This window comes from Sminthopsis crassicaudata, chromosome X (assembly GCF_048593235.1).
Source record: "Sminthopsis crassicaudata isolate SCR6 chromosome X, ASM4859323v1, whole genome shotgun sequence".
NCBI classification, from domain to species: domain Eukaryota; kingdom Metazoa; phylum Chordata; class Mammalia; order Dasyuromorphia; family Dasyuridae; genus Sminthopsis; species Sminthopsis crassicaudata.
The window spans coordinates 63188999-63200218 of NC_133623.1; the positions used below are offsets into that span (position 1 = coordinate 63188999).

Consider the following 11220-nt stretch of genomic DNA (forward strand, 5'->3'; position numbering starts at 1 on the left):
GTTAAGAAAGAAGTAACTGTCTGCATAATGTTGCCAAAGGCAAATTCACCTTTCCCAGCAGAAATAGCTGGAGCATTTCTTGATTGAGTAAATGATTAACTGTGATTTTCAAAGAAAAACATTTGCAAGAAAAATCAAAGATTCCAGTCAGGTCCCAAGCAGAGCTTAGCCATTATTTCTTTTGCTGTAGAACAAGTTATTGTATTTGAGCCACAGGCCCTTTTCTTTTCAGATTAAAATCAGGCCTTTAAACACACCATAAGAGTCATTTAAAGCTGTCTGGGTAGCCCAAATTAAAGTGGAAGTTTGGAACCTGCCTTTGATTTGATCATTATTGACAACCCAAGTAAATGATTCCAGGCAAGAAGCTAGGAGGGGTGAGAGGGCAGAGCTTAAGACAAAGGACCTTTGTCCAGCTTAAGTTAGAAAACACATGAGGCTGAAAGTGGCTAGCAGACAGGGCTAGTGCACAGCCAAAGTGAATTATCATGAATGTATCAATCAGATAAGGCCATTGAGTCAGAATCAGAATCCAGAGTGAAAAAATGAGGCCATTGGGTCAAAATTGGAATGCGGGGTGAAAAGTTCTAGAGCTGGTAGGAACCTAAGAGGTCATCTAGCCCAACTGCCTCATTTTACAGAGAGAGAAACTGAGGCCCAGGAAGGCAGGACATCCAAAAGACCAGATAGGTAGTGTGTCAGAGTAGGGATCTGAATGTAGGTTTTTTGATATTAAGGTCAATGAATTTTCTACCACACCATGCTGAATGGCATCTTTGGTTGGCTCCTTTAAGTATACATCTGTTTGATTAGATGAAAAGAATCGTTACAGATCATAACTGTCAATAAGAAATATATTCTCAGCATATGATCAGCCCGTCAAAGTAGCTACTTAGCGGGTGAGCCCTTCCACTACCTCTGAGGGTCTGCTCTGTATGATCTCTGTTGAGGACCTGGGGGAATGGAAAGGGTGCTTTTAGCTATATCAGGGGAAAACCAGTGTATTCTGGACCAACTCCAATACTGAATGCAGTTTGGCTCATTCCAATGGAGTACAGTTGCTATCTTGATCAGAGTGGGCAAGATCAGGAGCAGTGGGTCGAGGTTACAAGGAAGTAAATGGAGGCTTGCCTTCAAGTGGATGGGCACTTCTTAACCATTAGAACTATCATGAAGTAGAAGGGGCTGCTGGAGGAGATACGGAGGCTTTCCCCGTGTTGAAAATCTTAAACAACATCTGGAAGACCCTTTGTCAAAGATGTTGTAAAGGGTGATTGTTGCTCAGGCATGGTTTGGACCAAGTAGCTTCTGAGGTCCCTTCCACCTCTAAGATTCTTTGCTTCTCAAAGTATCACTGGGAATTTACAGTGGCCACACGAGATGTTCAAGCTGTCTTACATCACAGGCCTATCTCGTGGCAGCCATAATGTGAAAAGTCTGGGTTCCCAGGGACATAGAATTCAAATGAGCCAACCAATATATTTTGCTGTAAATAAAACACCATTATCTCCTTGATCATCATTCCAAAAACTTTGTAAAAAGTATCAGATTTTTAAAGATGTGAAAAGGATTTTGTGAACCCCCAATGATCAGGAACTACTGTAAGAAGTCACAAGTTGTGATGATTCAGAATGAGTTCGGTTTCCACTCACAGCTCACAAATTGTACTCATAAGAATAAATGTGGGAGTCAGCAGAATTGGTTTCATCTTGTGCCCAAAAGAGGTAGTCTATAATGTAGTGTGCCCAGGGACCTCTCCTTGGTCTTGTGTTATTTACAAGGTAAAGATGGAATACTAGACCTGGAGTCAGGAAGATGTGAGTTCAAATGCAATCTTAGACACTTTCTAGTTCTCTAACACCAGGCAAGTCACTTAACCTCTGCCTCAATTTTCTTCTCTGTAAAATGAAAATAATACTAGTAGCCACCTTCTGGGGTTGTTATGAGTACCAAATGAGATAGTATGGGTAAAGTGCTTTGCAAACCTTAAAGCACGATTTTGATGATAATGATGGTGATAATGATGATGATGATTATGCTAGCAGATTTGTAGGTGAAACAAAGCTAGGAGCAATAGCTAATACATTGGTTATATCTGTGTCAGGATCCAGGAATATCTCAACAGTATTGAATAATGGGCCAGATCTCACAAATTAGAATTTAATAGGGATAAATGTAAAGATTGACATTTGAATTAAAATAACCACCTTCATAAATACTGAATGGACAAGAGGACTGTTTGTCTGGAAAAGAGCTAGGGCTCAAGTCAACAGTATGACACGGCAGCCAAAAAAGAATATGATACCCAGAAGAAGGTAGACAATAATTACGAAAGGATACTCTGCCCTAGTCAGCCTGCATTGGAAATAGCATAATGACTCTAAAACTGAAAGAGACCTGAGTCATCATTTAATCCAACTTCCTCATTCTACAGATTAAGGAAATTGAGTATTGGCTTCCGTTCTGGCCATGCCATTTTAGGAAGCACATAGACTCGCTGGACTGTGTCCAGAGCAGGACTATCAGGATAGTGAGAAGATTTGAGACCATGTTCTGTGTGAATCAGTTGAAGAAACCGGAGAAGAGAGTACTTAAGCACAACATGATAGCAAACAGTCTTCAATTCCTCGAAGGGCTGTCACATGGAAGACACATAAGACTTGTTCTGCTTAGCCCAGAGAGCAGAACAGAAGCAACTCGGGGGGTGTTTATGTGTAAGGAAAAACTTGCATAGTTAAGGCTGACCCCAAGTGGCCTGGGCTGCCCTGGGAGCAAATGGACTCCCCATCCCTGGAGGTCTCCAAGCAGAGTCAGGAAACCCATTTGTCTGAGATCCTGAAAAGTAGGATTCTTCTTCAGGGACAGATTGAATTAGAGGCCTCTTAAATTTTTGTAATTTGCACCACGTCAATTAGAAAGTGATAACACTGTGTTTATTTGCAAAGAGTCTACAATTCAGACTTTAGACTAATTCAGTCTTCTCCTATCCCTAGCCCTGACCCTCATTATTTAAATTAGTAAGTTTGGATAACAAATTTACACAAGAGGCAGTGTCATTCTCATTTAATGTGTGAAAGTAAATTGAAATTGCAGTGTTCAATCTTTTTCCTCTTGCTCAAATATCAGGTTGAAATTGTCCAAACTGCCAGCTGATAATGTCTCAACTTCTTTCCTTTTTTTTCTCCCCTAAGGTATTCTTTGCCTCTGTCCATTCTGGCTCCAGTCAGATTTATTTTATGACCCTTGGGCAAAATACGCTCTTCAACTGGTAAAAGCCGGAAGAAATGGTTGGATATTTCCAGAGATTGAAACCATGTCAAATACAATGAAGTTTGCACACATGCACACATTTGCACTTTTCATCTGCAAATATCTTGTCATTCATTCAGTTATCTTTCCATTCTATTGTTCAGGAAAATGATGAAAACAAACTTTCAGCTTATAATGTAGCATAGAGTAATTCCGATGAGAAATGTAGCTCATAGAGAATTATTGCAAGCTCTATATACTCTCAAAGGGGTGTGCTCTCTTTTATAGAATTATTTTAAGCTTTATTACTTTAACTTTTGATGTATTAACCTTTATTTACTTAGTAACTCTGTGTGGATTTTACAGTGTAGGATTCGTAAAAACCTGCTGCAAATTTTATTCCAGGCAATTTTAGGAACTATTGGCATTGCTTTTTCCCCAGAAGAAAAAAAAATGCAAATCAGAATTAATTTTTTGAAAGGTAGAACCAAATGCTAAGTCATAAGATAAGGATAAAAAAGAAACAATATCATAAACTAAACAAAGGTAGTGCTTTCATTTCAAGAGCACACAATAACAGAACCGGAAAACGTTCATTCTTTTCCTCCTTGCAGAGTTTAATGACCTGGACATTGAACTTTGCCAAGACACAGAGTAATAATTATCTATCTATATTAGTTTTTCCCCATATTATACCCATTTCCCTGTAGTATAGAGACTTTTCCTCTGATACTTGGTCTCCCATGATCCTTAGCACCTCTCATTGATGGTTTAAAAAAAGAGGCTCTCAAATGTTGCATAGGCAATGGTTGTGTTGACAACTCATGAAGGATATCCTTGTACTCTTGGCCTGCTAGACAGAAACTGCAAAATTTTAAATTAGGTATCTATTAAAGTTTTACCCCAAAGAAAGACCGACATCATACTTCTGATCTTCTCTATGTTCAAAATTGTCCTCAAATTATTGAAAACAACCAAAATCTATTCCTGATGATTGCTGAATAGTGGAAAAGCGATATGGTGAATTAGATCGAGTCTGGGCTTGGCCCTAAAAAAACCTGCAAATGATACTTTGCCGGGAGTCCCTGGACAAGTCACTTAACCTCCTTGAGTCTTGGGCAATTCTAGATTTGTAGTCAGAGGATTGGAGTTCAGATTCCATGTCTGCCATTGAACATCTATATGACCTTAGAGAAATCACTTATCTTTCCCTAAGTCTCACTTTCCCCATGTTCTGGGACCCTTCTAGTTCTAGAGCTAGAATCCTATGACTACAAATTATGAATTGCTCAAGGTAAGCAAAGAGAATTTCCATACAATTATAGTCACCTATTATTGGCTAAAGTGAAGCAGGTGACCTTGCCCAGCCCTCCCTCACTTAAAACCAAATCACTTGCATGCCATGGCCTTCAACAATGAAGGAATGAATTGCAAAGTATTAGCTATCGTTTGTTTCTTATAAATCAGGCCACTCCAACATGTGTGTCAAGGCTACCGGTTGTCTTTTTTACAGCTATGCAAGTCACCAAAGAGCCTATGAAAAGAGAGGAAAAAAGGAAAGAAAGAAAAAAAGATTTCCCGAATTACCCAGTATAGTTCATTACCAAGTAAATGAGGATTTGTCTCTAGAGTTTCCTTTATATAGACATATATATGTATATATACATATATGTATTTCAGGGGTTTGTATCCTGGCCACATAAAGTGGGATTAAACTTGATAACATATAATCTTGGCTCAGGATTAATGAAAGACTAGTGATTTTTTGTTATCCTTAGCTACATATATAATAATTTGCTTTCAAATAAGTAGTAGTAGGAATTCAGAGACTCATCTGAATGTGTTGGCAATAAGTAGATGAAACATTTAGTTTACTTAAAGATGAGAACTCTTTGAAATAATTAGACTGAAAAGTTAAGTCTTGTCCCATTTCTACTGTGCCTATGAATCCCAACGTGAATCAGGTGTCCGGGATGTCCTGTGTGGTATACCATAGAAGCCATCCAGCTAAGTGGCAGCGAGTACCTCTAGCCCCCCCCCCCCCAATCTGTCCTCAATCCCACAGTGATTCCGTGATGGATGGGAAAGTGACAGAGCTGCCGGTGCACTCTCTACCATCTCTGGCTAGCCAGTGCATATGGATTTTCCAAGCTACCTGTTTGGGCATAATGTATGCGCTAACTTTCTCATGTGTGCTAGCAAAACAGACACGCATGGTTACTTAGCACTAGAGTGCCAGAAATGGAGATTATTTTTCTTTTTTTCTCATAGCACAAATCAAGATTTTGGCACACTATATGTTAGCAATTAGGAAAATGTGAATCTAAGCATTAAAGAAATCAATGTGATTATTATCTTTCCATAACTGTGATAATAATATAATCTGAAGAATTGGCTTGCCTTTTAACTGCTGACATCTGTATTGATTTTATAAAAAAGAAAATGCACTTTGATGTTAAACAATTTGCTTCAAAGTATAATCTTCATTATCAGTACAAACCTTTACCTGTTTGTACAGCCAAGTTCTATGAACCAGCTCAAAAGACATAAAAAGGAAAAAAAAAAGAATGCTGGGTGAACTTGGATTGGTTTGAGGCAAATGAGACATGTCATGCTTGAACTTGAGAAACGTGCATTTTAAGTACTGCCTATAATAATAATAATTAGATACATTTAAGTTTAATTCACGCTCAGAACTTATATAGTTAATTTCTTCTGCATAACATACTTGCTCAGGAAAAAAAAAAGTTGAGAGCGATTTTGAAAAATGTACCTCAGAGGACTGTCTTTTTTAAAAGTAGTCCTTGGCCGTAAATGTTCTTAGGTGCTGTGGGCTCTCATTTTGTAAAGACATTTGTGGGATGATTTTCTTTTCCTCTAAAGGGGAAAGAAAAAGTGTCAGGAGAAGTTCTTCCAGATGCCCCAAAATATCAAGGCAGGAGAGATTGCAGATATCTAAGCCAGGAATTGCTGTAGGGTTAGAGTTTTCAGCAGATAAGGATGAGGGCACTACAGTGACTGATCAGAAGAAGATGGAAATGTTTAAAGAAAGATGAGCTGTCAACTCTGGTGATCAGACAGAAGGAATGGATGGAGGAAATGGTTTGGTAGGCCCCAAAGACCACAAGGCCCTCCACAACTGTTAAGGCAGGAAGCATGGTACAGCCAAAGGAGCTCTAGATTTGGCGTCAGAAGACCTGAGTCTGCATCTTTGCTGTCCCTCCTGTGATCTTAATGATGTTAGCTAACCTCTCTAGGCATCAGAGAGCTTATCTGTAAAATGAGAGGGTTGGACTGAATGAACTCCGATGTTCCTTTCCAACTCAAATTCTATGAGCCTAAATACAGTCAACAAACATTTATTCAATGCCTGCTATGTGCCAGGCCCTATGCTAGGCACTGGGAGTACAAAGACAAAAGCAAAAGCATCCCCACTTTTAAGGAGCTTATATTCTAATGGGGGAAAACAATATGTGCATATATATATATATAAAATGTAGATATATGCAAAACAGAAACAAGCTATTTTGAGAAGAAGGGGCAATAGCAGGTGTGGGGATGAGGAAAGGATTCCTGTAGAAATTGATGCTTGAGTTGAATTTCAAAGATAGCCAGGCATTTCCAAAAGATCAAAACAAAAGAGTACATTCCAAACATAAGGAACAACCAAAGAAAAGTCATTGAGATGGGAGATGGAGTTTTGTATGTGAGCAAGAGTGAGAAGGCTAATTTGGTGGAAAGCTAGAGTGTGTGGAGGGGAGTTTTGTAGGAGGAGATGGGAGAGATAGGAAAGAGGTCGGTTGTGAATAGTTTGAAAAGCCAGACTTTTGGCTTTGACTGGATTTTGACCCAGATCCTTAGAGATAGCGTACCTGCATTGCAGAGTCATTTGGCTTGTAGTGAAGTGATTTAAAGAAAATGTATGGGACTGGGGGCTTGGCCATGTCCCCCGCGCCTCAGTTAGGGAGGCAGGCTAGTCCCGCCATATTCTGTTCTGCATGCTGTGTCTTAGGAAGGGCATTGCAAAGCTGGTGTTCATCTCGAGAAAGAGAGTGTGGATGGTAAAGAGGTTAGAAGTTGTGCCTTGTGAGTAAGGAAACTAGAGATGTTTAGAAGGCAAGGAAAGATGTAAGGACACGGTCCTTCTCTTCAGATAGTAGAAGGGCTATCCTACAGAAAAGGTATGAGATTGGTTTCACTTGTTCCAGAGGGCAGAACAGAAACCACTGAGTGGAAGTTTTAGAGAGGTTTCAGCTCAACGTCAGGAAAAACTTCTGATCCGTTAGAGCTGTCCAAAAGTGGAACGGATTGCTTTTGTGGAGAAAGAGCTTCCTGTCATTGGAGGTCTGTAAGCAGAGTCTAGAAGGATGACTCCTTTTCATAGATGTTGCAGAGGGTTGGACTCATTGACCTCTGACAGCCTTTCTGCCTTATAAGATTGGATGATTCAGTACTCTGGGAATATCTTTCAGCTAGTGCCCACCCCAAAAGTCTGAATTGCCTTTTCCAACTTGAAAAGAGATCCCCTTAAAATCTTGTGCTCCCAAAGTCAGCTGAAACTTGAAAGTGAAAGAAAATATTGGCTCGGTTTATTTGTTTGTTCTCCCTAATCAGTGCATCTTAGGCCTAATGGAAATTCCCATGCCTCACCCAATTTCCACCTTCATCACCCTCAACGCCACAGTGGGCCCAGGGAAGTCACTATCCTGTCCAAGACCATATACTTGAATAGGGCATCAAATCTCCGTTTTTTTTAAGACCAGCCTTTAGAGGCCTCTCCCGCTCCTACCCCAAATCCACTTAGAACTCACTTTTTGGTGCAGCTCCATATAAAGCTGCTTTCAGTTTACTTGTAGCTGCCACTCCTCTGCTAACCTAGCCATCACCATCACAACCAGTTTTGAAAATTACCTCCCTGGGTAGGAGAAGGAAAGCCTGCCTTTACCAATCTCCCCTGACTATAACCACTTATTGATTGTATCCCCTTCAACAAGCATTTATTAAATGTCTACTATCTGGAAGGCACCAACTGTGGCATGGTACGGAAGATATTGGCTTTGGAGTTGGGAAGACCTGGGTTCACATCCCACCTCAGATACTTGCTAGCTGTGTGACCCTGAGCAAGTCACCTCTCTTGTGCCTCAGTTTGCTCATCTGTAAAATAAGAAGGCTCTAAGGTGCCTTCCAGATCTCATTGTGACCGTGGACAAGTCATTTTACCTCTTCAGGCCTCAGTTTCCTCCTCTGTAAGATGAGAGGGACGGCCTTCAAGTATCCCTTACAACTCTAAATCTAAGATCCCAAGATGAAAAGCCAAAAATCTTTGCCCTCGAGGAACTTACATTCTACTGTTGGGTGCGACATGTACACAGAGTCAAAAATACAAGGCGAATTGAAGACAGAGGGGACTAACATCTAGACTGGCTTTATGGAGAAGGTAGCGTCCGAACTGAGTCTTGTTCTATACACTTTTATAGTTGCTAATTAATATGTCGATTTTCGAGTGATGGTAAGGCATCTAAAGCATAGAAGGTGTGACTGGATTTTTGTAAAACAACTCAGAACTTGTACGTCCCGATGGGTGTTGTCCCCTTCAAAGCAGTCACTTTAGGAGGCAACACTCACTCCCATGATGCAGCTATTCATTGGTTTGGACAGTGGAGGATTTGCTTTCAGAGTCGGTCACAGTTAGCCCCAGTCACATTGCTTTGTTTCTTCCCACCTTCTAAGATTCCTGAGGGCAAGAACTATCTGAAATCTCTTTGGTATCTTCTCCCTCCTCCAGCGTTAGATAAATCACGATGGTTTAGGTTTAAGGGACCTGGGTTCAAATCTTCATTCTGCTACTTATTAGCTGTATGACCTTGGCTGAGTTTCTTCTCTTTGAGCTTTAGTTTCTTCCTAAATTAAGCCAGAGAGTTAGACTGGATGATCCCCAAGGCCCCCTTCATCTTCGACATCCTGTTCTTTTAAATGCAAGTTGAAAGGCAACAGTAGTATCTGCTGCACCAAGCACCCGCTGTACCCAGAAGCTTAGCAGGGAGATAGAGCTCTGCCTCCTTCTTGAGCCTTGGGAAATAGCTAGTGGAAGTAGCAGCAATAGCTTAAAGGCTTAAATAATTAGTCTAATTTAGAGGTTTATTATATATACATATAACATATATATATGTATATATATACATATATGTGCGTATACATATATGTATATATATATATGTATGTATGTAAAACTGCTAAAATATATTTACCATCAATGCAATAACAATATGCCTAATCCCATTTAATAACAATTATATTCAGGCTTTAAGTTGAAAAACGATTTGCTGCGTATTGTTTTGTTTACCTATTATCAAAGTCTTCATTAAACTCTACATTTCAAATTCTAAAAATAAAATCATATTAGCCAAAAGAGTGGTGGTTGTCATTAATTGCTATGTGGCGATGTTATTTCCATTGATGACCTACATTCATATGACATAAGGTACATAACTGAGGCAATGTATGAGAAGAGGGATGGCCTAGGCGATAAAGGGCCAACCTCAGGAAGACCTAGTTTCAAGACCTATCTCTGACCTATACAGGCTGTGTGATCCTGGACAAGTCACTTAATCACTCAATGCTCTAGGTAATTCTCTAAGACTGGAGGTTTCAGAGAAGGTGCTAAGAGATAGCAATAGAAAAAAAATAGAAAAAAGAGAGAGAGAGAGAGAGAGAGAGAGAGAGAGAGAGAGAGAGAGAGAGAGAGAGAGAGAGAGAGAGAGAGAGAGAGAGAGAGAGAGAGATAGCAATAGCAATAGAAATAGCAATAGAAAGCACGCCCTCCTTTAGGAGTTCCCTATACCCATAAAATCCCAGCTCCTGTCCATATCCCTATGCTAGTAAAAGCAAGCAAAGAGCAGTATAAATATACTGCTCAGATATACATCTAGCAAATAAGCTCCCTACTTTTTTGGTCCCTAAGTTTCTTGCTCCTTCTTCAACATAAAAAAAAAGTAAATTCAATCTAGCACATAAATAAATTGAAGAGATTCATTTTGAGATTTATTTACCAAATATTCCCCATACCCTTTGAGAAGCTCTTATTCCCTGTGGTGTACGTGTGGGCTGATTAGGGGAAATTCTATCACATTGGGTGGACGGAAGCACCTTTCCCTTCTTACCTTTCCCCCTCTCTTAGCTCATGCTGACCCAGAACCCTCGGAGGAAATGGGGACGTGAGGTTGCAAGAAAGCATTCTTTGCCGCCTCCTTTCCCTGGAATATCCAAAACTTATCTAGATCATTTGACTGCTCACAGAGCCTGGATTGAGCTAGGAGTCACCAACTATTCCTTCCAAAGACATGAAGGACCATCAAAGCCTTAACCATTTGCCTTGCTATTGCATCCTGAGCTCTCTCTCACATCTGACCTACAGAAATGGTCCCTGAGCCTGGTTATCCATACATCCTTAGGACTTCTAGGCCTTTCCTTCTACCACCAAAGCCATAAGTATTTAAAAAGTATTGTTGACTGACTTTCCATTCACCCTACACCTAAACAGTCTTTTATGTGTTCTCTCTCCCAATGAGAATGTGAGCTCCTTGAGAAGAGGACTTATCTCATTTTTTTTCTATTTGTATCCCCAGAGCTTAGCTCAGTGTAAGCACATAGTGCTTAATAAATGCTTTTTCATTCATTTGTTCATTAATACTGGATGAGGATCTGGGAGAAATAAGCTTTTGTGGCATTTCCATGGCTTCACAATACTGTGAATGGTCTCCAAGCTGCGACCATCTTACTAACAGTGACTTTGGAAAGAACATAGGGAGAAGCCAAGTCATTCTATTGAAGTTACAGCTGTTGTGCCTGATTGAGAAGCAAGAGGAGCACCCAAGCAGTTTAAATGGACCATTTAGATCTCCCCTCCAGTTTCTAAAGGAGAGCTATATATGTGATCACTGGGCATCAGTGCAGGATGAAAAGGGATTGCCT

General features: G+C 40.1%; 1 protein-coding gene across 3 annotated transcripts in view; it reads left to right on the forward strand.

Annotated features, from left to right (window-relative positions):
* The window catches only part of NRK (Nik related kinase), a 223645-nt gene extending 213987 nt beyond the window's left edge, over positions 1 to 9658 (forward strand). For all 3 annotated transcript variants that reach the window (XM_074278578.1, XM_074278580.1, XM_074278579.1), the window contains one exon: positions 3192 to 9658. In XM_074278578.1, coding sequence (XP_074134679.1) covers positions 3192 to 3272 — 81 coding nt within the window. In that variant the 3' untranslated portion in view covers positions 3273 to 9658. The remainder of the gene's footprint in view (positions 1 to 3191) is intronic.
* The last annotated feature ends 1562 nt before the right edge of the window (positions 9659 to 11220 follow it).